The sequence below is a fragment of the Amblyomma mixtum genome, chromosome 3 (assembly GCF_055824585.1).
Source record: "Amblyomma mixtum isolate Tamu chromosome 3, ASM5582458v1, whole genome shotgun sequence".
In the NCBI taxonomy this organism is placed as follows: Eukaryota; Metazoa; Arthropoda; class Arachnida; order Ixodida; family Ixodidae; genus Amblyomma; species Amblyomma mixtum.
Genome location: NC_143014.1, coordinates 9,320,648 through 9,330,899, shown reverse-complemented (window position 1 = coordinate 9,330,899; position 10,252 = coordinate 9,320,648). Strand labels below are relative to the sequence as shown.

Genomic DNA, 10,252 nt, shown 5'->3' with positions numbered 1-10,252 from the left:
TTTAACGATAACATTTTTCTGATGCCACAGTAATAATGCACATAAAATATTGTCCAATTCTGCGGCTAATAAATGTTTTGGGCATCGGCTGGTCAAGGTACAAGGCTACCTCACAGGCTACTTTCCAAATAAGGAAGCAATGTTGAAAAGTAAAAGTCTCGCAGCTTTACCCACATTGCTTGCCATTCACTTTCGTCCAGCCTAATCCTTTCCACCAGAATGAAATCCTTGCTGAAAACAACGAAGTCTCCCCAGTTCAGACCTGCTACACCCATTTGTCCGATTATCTGAGCGTAGTAAATGTGGTCCCTCTTCAACATGGGACCCCTATCACTCAGCTCAGAGCAAAATTCATGCCTAGCAAGCTCCTTGCCCTTGGTGTCTCGTAGCGAGTATGGGCACTTGATTTCAACGACACCATAGGTGCCTTCAGTCGGATCGAATACTATTCTATCCGGTCAGGCACCAAGCCACGGAAAGGCGGGATTGACGAACAGTCCACAAGAGCTGACAGTTGCATCACGTCCCGCAGATCTCAGGACGTCTTCGTACCGCTTGGCTGCGGCTGCCTCATTGGTGATTCCGTACCTGCGAGTAACACAGAATACCGGGCAATCATTTAAGTTTACATGGCACACACTGGAAAGCATGTAGTCTCACGGAGGAGCTCGATACTGCAGAACTGGATGTACATACCATGAGGTAGATAACAAAATAAATGTTCTTTACACAGCTGGCATTAACTTACTTTATGGCGGGAACTCTGGAGAGGTCCCTGCTCGCAGTAATGGATTCCAAGCCTTTTGTAGTCCACTGTTGTCTTGACAGTACAACACCAAAGTTCGAAGCAGTCAACCGGAGGCCTCGCTGCTTTTGCCATGTTGTGCTCTTGGACTGCTGCCTCGTATCTCTTTCAAGCTGAGCCGACAAACTAGTCGTGGTGCAGATCTCCTACAAATTGTACAAAGGGGGGACATAAATAGAATTATTGCCCTGCTACACATGTTCCACAGAAGCACAGAGCATTACGAAAATAAACAAAATAAGCAGCCAGCATTATTTGCCCCAGTCCAATTCCAATCAAGCTGAACTCTCTAAAAAATCACTGCCTCTCCCCACTGAGAGAAACAGAAAAGAGGAGGCAGCTGTGAATTTCATTGCTTTCATCACTTCACGAAGAAGCAAAATTTAGGTTTTCAACATGATTAGCTTTCTCATGCAGCACAGAGGTAAGAACAGCTACAGTGAATTTTGGACAGTTAGCAAAGGGCACTTCAATGCAAATCAGCAGCACACATAGATACTTGTAGAAAGCAAAGAGGATGAAGTGCTAGTTGCAGTTCGACTTGTTATTCACAAGAATGCATCATAATTTTATAGGATCAAAATCAGGATAACTGATTACAGCTTGGGCCCTCACAACAGTGAAAAAGACAAAAAAGAAAAGGAAAGTCAACACAGTACCATGTGGCCTTACTTTTTGTTAGCCATTCTATTTTGCAATGCTACATTGTTGAGGTATACATTTAAATGCACAAGTACGTAAAGGCTAAGAAACAACCACAAAATCCGAAATATACTTTTGTCGCAGCAACGCAGTGATGCTCTTAAATGATTGATTTCACTGGCTCATCTTTCACTTTACAGACTAATCATATTTAGCTTTTGTGATGCTACTGTGATAACAATGCATCTGAGCATACCTCGAGGATCCTGTTTCCCTTCTGGTGAGAAGGCACGGTCCAAGCACTGGCATTCTGAAAGAAGTTCAGGTCGGGAATGGCAATTGGGACCCCTGAATGCACAGCAGAAATTCCAGCTATATGAACTGTGAAGCCATGTGGATGGAGGGCCTGCTGGTATGCCAGTGGTGACGATGCAGGTGCAGGACCATATTTTGTTTCTTTGGATGGTTGGTTGGGTGTCAGCAGTAGTGCTTGGGCGAATTCATCTTCTGGATTCAGCCGGAGCAGTGATCTAGCGAACTCCTCTTTGGCTGCTTCTTGCTGTTCCACAGTGCGGGGGCAGCGCCTCCGCTCTTTTGGTTTTGCAATCTTGGCAACGCTAACACCACCTTTGCTCACGCTCCGCCAATCAACAGTCTGAATAGAGCACCCTTGGATACTGGAACCTCGTGGCACCCTCCACTGTTGAGGCAAATCTGTTGCTGATAACTCTTGTGGAGCCTCGGTAAACCCTTTGCTTTGTAGTAGAGCTACTGTTCGCAACATTCCCATCAAATGATTGCATGCTAGCTTCCCTGCTGGGCATTCACAGCTACCATCAACAATTTCTCCATTCTGGCTGACGGCAGCAATTATACTGTAGGGTGAAGAGTTCTTTTTTTTTGCTTCTATAGCACGATGCTTTGATGAAAAGCAGCCCGTCTCTGAAAATGCAAACGTTTGGCGAATTAGTGCAAGAAATTTTCTCGTCAGACTACACATACAAGCTTACAGTATGCTGCAACATGCCAGGAATGACACCTGCATTCACTTGGGTACCTGGCGCTTACCAAAGGAGTTTGTTGTTCTACTACAACAGTGTTAAAGCGCTGTGATTATCTCAAAAGTGTTGACATGAAGACAGAAACTAAATACATCGAGGCGACGCTGGTTTCTCCTTTCTAAATCGCGTTTCAAGGTCTTTAATAAGCACAGAGTACATTCGAAGGAAGCCAGCTGGGAGTGCATTTCTTGAGAAATGCTGCAGTGAATCTCGCAGCACTCTTCATGAAACATCAAAATGCCAATCTACCACAGCTGGCTGTCATGCAGGCTCGCCGTCCATTTTACCGCGAAGTGTAAACAAATAGCTTTTGGAATCGGCTACACTTGTTGCTCCGATGACAGTGGCGTGCATATGCATGACCGCCGTCCCAAGTATCCATACACGAGTACCCGCGTTCGAACCCGACCGTGGCGGCCCCGTTTCGATGGAGGCGAAATGATAGAGGTACGTGTGCTGTGCGATGTCAGTGCACGTTAAAGAACCCTAGGTGGTCGAAGTTATCGGAAGCCCTTTACGAAGGCGTCCCTCATAGCCTGAGTCGCTTTGGGTGGTTAAATTTCCCCATAAACAAAACCTACGCATGTACTACGGCGCAAGAAGCGCTGCCAACGCGTCGCTCTCGATGGCTACACGAAGCGCGTCAGAAACGAGTGGGCGCTCTTAACAGTGGAAAGACACTTCAATGGCAGCGAGGAGCTTTTCAGGAACAAGTTTTGACGAGCTCAGTTCATTTGCATGCTCAGGCGATGGCACGAATACGTACCCCCCCTCCCATCAGCGGAACGCAGGCTTCTTGTGCCGGAAGAAAGCGAATAACTTAGGAAATACATCGTCAGCTAGTCATGAACACTGTTCTAGACACTCACATGCATATACTCACCTTAGTTTAGAACTGTTTGTCTGCAAGGACGAGGCGATCACATAAGACTCGGCGCTGAAGTTGTAACTTCGGTCCAAGCAGCGTTCTGTGGCTGACCTGCTCGAATAAAATGCAGTCAGCCTCATCTCGTTCAAAGGCGGCACAACGCTGAGGTCGTTTCCCCATCCTGTGATGGGAAAGACTACGTTTCTCGCCATATGTGTTCACTTGGATGCGATTAAAAACGATTGAAGCTCAAGCACGCGCACAGCAGAACCATCGGAGCGACGTAGGAGCGGTGGCTTGCTAGCGTAGGGCAATCCTTCACCATGGCGGCGTGGTAAGGTTGCCAGACTTGGTGAGAAAATTTACGGGGTTTCGCAAAGGGTCTATACTGTCAACTTTTGAAAATGACTGACCCAAGGCTGGGAGAACAGTGGCAACGCAGGGCCTTCATAGGACCGTAGTTTGCCAACTCAATTCCTACATTGGACCAATGTCATGTGCTGTTTGGGTACAGTGCTGCCGTGACTAGGGTCAGGCCATGCACGAGAGCAGCGCTAGAACGGCACAACTTCAAACGCCTACAGAGTCCACTTATAGAGGCTGTCCGAAAAGCGCATGCCGTGTACTTTAAAGCTGCAGGTCCCTAGGCGAGCCGAGCGGACGCCTAGCGCGATGGGCGCTACTCCTCCAGCGTTAAGACTTTACCGTGCGCTACAGGAGGGGCAAGAACAACGTGGTGGCGGACGCACTTTCGCGCGCGCCCGTTGACGGCTTGGGAAGTAACAACACTACCCACTCCGCCGCGCCCGGCAGCCAGAGCAGCGCGACTGCCGCGAAGCGCGCACAACGCCGCGAGGGAAGGGAGACACCGCCTTTCCAGGGCGAAAGCGTGAACCACTTGGAAGGCGTCAGCTCAGTGGTGAGCGTTTTCAGCAGAAAGGAGCTATTAGAGGCACAGCGGGAGGATCCATTTTGTCTAAAAGTGTTCGACGGGCTCAGGGAGCCGGGCGGCGCGGCCGCGGCGCACATGGAGGCAACTGGTATTGTTGTCCGTGCGGGGCGCTCGAACACAGCTGGTAATGCTGTGAGCGCGATGGATTCCTATCTGCTCGACTCCGATGGCATCCTGCTGAGATATATCCCTTCCGAGAAGGATACACACGAGTCCTTCAAGGTGGTGATTCCACGCACGTTGAGAGGAGCACTTTTACGCTACTTTCATGACACGTGCATCGCTGGGCATGCGAGTGGCCTTAAGACTTACCTCAAGTTGTGCCGCCTCGCTACCATGGCCTGGCATGAAGCGGGATGCGATACGCTACGCCCGCTCGTGCGACGTGTGCCAAAGGCTCAAGCCACGTGGTGGACGCCCACCTGGGCTCATGCAGCCGATCAATAGCTAGGGTCCTTGGCAAATTGCGGCTTGTGACGTCATGGGACCTTACCCCAGGACTCCGAGTTGAAACCAATATCTTCTGCTCGTTGTCACAGACCATTTCAGCAAATGCGTGGAACTGTTCCCACTTCGAAAGCTGACGCCACGCGTAATCATGGGGAAGCTGATCGAGGTGTTCCCACGAACAATAATACTTTTTTCTTAGAACCAACGGACATTCAAGAAGTTTGCTCTGTGTTTGCAAATTTGAAAAATTCGCGTAGCTGCGACGCTGACGATGTGCAAATTAGTCCAGTGAAATATGTCCTTGATGTTATAAGTCCCATACTAACCTACATATATAATCTTTGCCTTTCAATGCAGTTTATCCAACAAAAATGCAAGTGGCTCGAGTGATTCCGCTATACAAAAGAAAAGGTGATAACAGAGATGTTCCGAACTACCGCCCCCTATCAATATTGCCTGTGTTTTCTAAAGGTCTGGAAAAAATCCTATTCAAACAACTTTCACGTTTCTGCCACAAATATGATAAAATCACAAAATCGCAGTATAGCTTCCAAAAACATCGGTCTACAGAACTGGCACTTCTTGATCAAAAGGAATACATTTTGCAAAACTTTGAGCATAAGAACTACGTTCTGGGGATTTTTGTGTACTTTACGCAGGCTTTTCACAACATTAATCACTCTATTTTTTTTATAAATTACATCATTACGGTATCCGAGGACATGCACTTAATATGTTAATTAGTTATTTCTCTCACAGAAAACAATTTGTCCAAGTAAGCAATTTAATATCTAATCAGAAAGAAATAGTCGCAGGCGTACCCCAAAGAAGCATTCTTGGTCCCTTACTCTTTAATTTATACATTAATGACATAGTATGTATATCATCTGACCAGAAGTTTGTTATATATGCAGACGACACTAGTATATTTGTGCCTTCATCCTCTTGTGCTGACGCGTTCGTTAAAGGAAACATAGCCTTAAAAAGGTTGGAAGCTTGGACAGACAGTAATCAACCCTATTGAAAAATCCGGTATCGCGGCAAACTGGATTTTACCGGAACAAATCGGTTTCATACCGGCGAGACCCGTCCGGTTTGATGGCTATACCGGTTCATACCGGTCCGGTATCGATCTCAAACCGGACAGACCATTCCCGGTTCGAAGCTCAAACCGGACAGACCAGTCCGGTACGGACCTCAAACCGGACAGACCAGCCTGTATTCAGAGCGATATGTGCTGCGTGGTTTTGTTGCTTGGTCTGCAGATTGACTGTTGTACGCCAGCAGGTATTTTTATGGGGAGGGGGGGGGGGGAGGGACAGCGTGCGCAAAAGTGCGATAATCAACACACATACACGGTTTTGTTCAACGTTTTTTTATTCTGAAAACGTATGTGGCTGCAGACTTCCTGAGGCGCGCGCGTTTCTCGAGCAATTAAGGATAGGAAGCTGCCCCACGGAAAAAGAGAAGCATCAAAAGCTGGCGCGTAGCCTGCACCGGCGCCTTATCAAACACTGCTCGAGCGCAATATTGGCCTTATCGAAACATACATGCATGTGCTCGCGCGGTCGGATTTCGATTCATGGAGCACTCGTGCGGCCGTTCAGAGGACGAACGGATGGTTGGACGGATACATGGATGGATGGATGAATGGGATATGATGGATGGAAGGCTGAACCCGGCCTATAGCTGCTCAGTCAAGCAGCTGGTCACCGACTAGTGAAATTTTACTCAGTCTTGACTTTAACCACCAGATATATATAACTTAGCTCGCTTAATTGGTTACTTCTATCCGCTTAAAATCTATTTTTCCTTCACTGATTTATTCAAAGAATTGGCGTTTAAGGACATGGAGATCCCAATTAAAGCTTTGAAAAAATTCGGGGGCACTTTGGCACATTAGGCGGAAGCCTTTCCTGGCGCACTGTTAGGTTAATTAGTTAGCTAATTAAATGTCCTTTTCAGCAAGCGCGAACTTGCTCTAATTGCCTAATTATCCCTACTGTGCTAATTGGTGTAATTGACTATCACTTCGCACAATTATAAGTACACCTGAGCTCGCTTGACTACGTCCACATCTAGGAAACTATCAATGATTAATTACCTAATTAGGTTACTTAACTGATTAATTAAACTCAGCCCCACTTATTTAGAGCATCACTGTACCATCATTTACCACTGTACCATCCTCCTCTCCACACGCACCTGACTCGATGTCTTTGTCAGCAAAACTCCGGTCCATTGGAACTCGTATATATTAATTTTCCTTCGCAAATTGCCCGCTTAAAGATCCTGTAGGTTCCAAGTACCATTTCGTAAGCATCCCTATTTTCCACATAGCTCTCGGTTTATGCTTTTTCTGAAGCGATAATGGCTGATTTGCCCCCAACTGCTGTCCAGATATTTCCTTGTCAATTTTCTAGTTCGCTTTTTCCCATTTTAATTTTTTCTCCATTTTCAGTTTCATTTTTCACGGCGCCCCCTCATGCCGAAACACTAAAATAAAAACTGGAATAAAAAAACACAAGCACATAAACTAGATGGTGCAGCACGTTCACGACACTCCGGAGTGAGCTTTTTGTGTGGGTGCTTTGAATCGTAGAAATACATACGATGGCCTATTGCACGGTAGTGAAGGAGTTAAATGGACCGGCGACCTCTTCAAACGTAGCGCCATTGATATGGCGGTAAAGCCTTGGGGATAGCACCGCCATCAGCACCGATATTTGTTTTTAAACGACTAAACTGTGTGTACAGTACTTTTCTGAAGCTGCATGCGTTTTTAAGTATACATATGCAGCGTATGTGCGCCACATAGAGAATGATAAAGAGTAATACATCAGGCTCACTGATCATTTATTGAATAATTAGGCAAACCAGTGTCGCAGCACATGATTGATTTAAGATGTTTTCACCAATCAAACAAAACATTTCAGGGCATCACTGGCTCAGCCAAAAATATGCAGCACCTATAGGACAAGACACAGCACATGAAAAATAGGAATATGTTCGCACTTTGCTGGCGCATTATGAATGTAGACATGAACTTGGAGGAACATTTCAGAAATGTAGTCGGTGCGCACTTTTTATGCGCATAAATTTCCTCTGGTATGTCTAACATATATAACCGCCAGTGCCTGCTTCAACAATATACATGCTTTATGCTAGCAGTGGGTAAGTAGAGTCAAGGCAAGAAAATATGTCAGCGTTTGAAAGCATCCGCAAGTGGGCCTGCGGTGTATTGCTGGTAGATTAGGTAGCATGTCGATACGCGAAAATAAGCTGGGAGAAGAAAGGGGCACCACAAATGGCATAAATTGTAAACGTCTTTAAGTGCTAGGGCATCAATTCTGTTTGTACACAAGGAATTCTCTCATCGCTTAGTTTTGTGAAAACTGGCACAAATATGTAGTCTCAAAAAGGAATACTTGTTGCAATAATGCAACAATTGAAAGCACAGGGCTTAGAAAGCATGTTGCAGTAAATAAGGAAGAATTGCTTGTCGCCATTTGTGTGACCACAGCACTGCGTCTACAAAGCCATGAGGCTGCGCTCAAGTGAATGGTAATCAGTAATTAATCTTTTGGATGAAATCTACTCCACCTTGGGGGTTTCACATAAGCATGTTAGTCCAACTTGATAGCAGTACAAAAATGACGACATGAAAATGAACAGAAAGGACAATGAATGTGTAGACTTAATGACCAAAGAAGCTTACGCGAGTTGGACTAAGCATGATGAAAACCAGCAAAATTAAACTTGACATAAATTCACCAAAAAAGGCATTTGAAGTATACACAGTACAGATAATTATGCAGGTTTTTGAAAAACTTGATGGGCCAAACAATCGCTATGCAGATCTTAGTTGTTACTCAAAGAGCACTGAAAAATACACTCATGTCATTAAAACGGAAATATATTAAGCATCAAATACCTACATGCTGAAGTGTATTGCCACACCAAAACTTTCAAACCACACATATGCTGCCGCACAGTGACTCAAGCATAGAACAACCACAGTGGTCATCCAGCTGGCAGTCTAAGCTCAAATTGTGGTGTAGTATTTGCACAAGTAGTCACAAATACAAATTCTGGTCTTGTCACATATCAACATTACATTTTTCACAAGCAAGTGGATTGTCGCAGACAGCATTTGCACCTAAAACGACAAAGAGAATGCAAGGGCACCCGCGACAACAGCTTAGGGCCTTCAGGTTTTCAGCATGAGCTGCGGGTTTGAACCGAAGGCGTAACAGATACCTCTTGGTAGAAGTGAGGCACCAAGATGTCTATATACAAAGATTTACTGCAAAGTAAAGAAATTGAAGCGATGAAGTTAATCTTGTGCTCCCCTGCTTGCAGTGCCCCTCAGAGGCCATGCACTACTTTGGCATATGAAAATCGATGAGTCAGATCAATGCATAAGCGGCCGCTGTAGCTTAGTGGCTGTGGAATTCAGCTGCTGAGCCAAAGGTCGAATCCTGACTGATTGGTTTCATTTGGTTTAGTGGGGTTTAACGTCCCAAAGCGACTCAGGCTATGAGGGATGCCGTAGTGAAGCGCCTCCCCTCCCCTAAAAAAAATGCTTCTCTGAAATATAGTCTAAAACACGGTTGTGAGTTACTCACTGTGTATAGGTTATGAGATTAGTAAATTTTTCAAAGGACAGAATGCAAAGGAGAGAAATCCACTTATCTTGCATCCTGTACAGAGTAAACCCGGAGCCCTACCAGAGATAGTGTTTCAGAGAAAAGCATTCCTGCTCATACCAATATGTAAAATGTTATACCCAATTGGTCACTACAGCCTGCCTTTGTAAATTGAAAAGAAAGTGCAGATTAGGCCATATGGCTCTCAATAGCATTGAGTTGGTTTCCCTTGCAAAGCGCACTCCCATCTTTTTTAAAGATTTGGATACATGTGGCTTCAAAGAACTAGAGTACTGGTCACACATCATTGTAGTCAGTCTCGTTCAATCAAGTTCGGCACAGTGCAGACATACAGTTTGTTTTCGTCACAAAAAATTATGAGTATGCAAGGCTTCTCAATAACTGAAACAAAAAAAGCAGTCACAGGGTGTCCTAAAGAAAAGAAGCACTCTCTTATGTGAGGAGGGAAATTTCTTTCACTTGCCATCTCAACAAGCTTCTTGCAAAGTAGCACTAGCCTCTCTTCTGCAAACCCATACGAAACTTGAACGATACGGTTGATCACATAGCAGCTGCCATCTTTGCCCTGAAAAACACTACAATCTTCTTTTTCGCTTTGTTGTATTGGCAGCTCCAAAAGATTGTACCACAATAGAGAAAACGAAAGTGTTCTACCACAGAGTTAAAGCCGCTGCACAGTGCGTTTAGGGCAAGTTTCTCCACGTCTGAGAGCACTGCAAATGACCGTGGCGCGCCAAACACTCGAACACTGTCGATAACCTGTGTGTTAACTCGCTTATGGTCCAACATCTCCTGGCAGAATTC

The 10,252-nt window shown here is 45.5% G+C and overlaps 1 protein-coding gene across 2 annotated transcripts; it reads right to left on the bottom strand.

Annotated features, from left to right (window-relative positions):
* On the bottom strand, positions 1-3,538 carry LOC149349189 (uncharacterized). 2 transcript variants are annotated; one of them, XM_089576755.1, is made up of 3 exons: positions 1,704-2,499; positions 749-951; positions 1-588 (listed from the first exon to the last, which is right to left on the bottom strand). In XM_089576755.1, the coding sequence occupies exons 1-3, from the start codon at positions 2,445-2,447 to the stop codon at positions 459-461; spliced, it is 1,077 nt and encodes a 358-aa protein (XP_089432881.1). In that variant the 5' UTR covers positions 2,448-2,499; the 3' UTR covers positions 1-458. The 2 variants fall into 2 exon arrangements, 1 of the variants encoding a protein (XP_089432881.1); XR_016289390.1 differs by lacking the exon at positions 1-588 and adding an exon at positions 3,392-3,538 and having other exon boundaries at positions 715-951; positions 1,704-2,389.
* Positions 3,539-10,252: the final 6,714 nt, after the last annotated feature.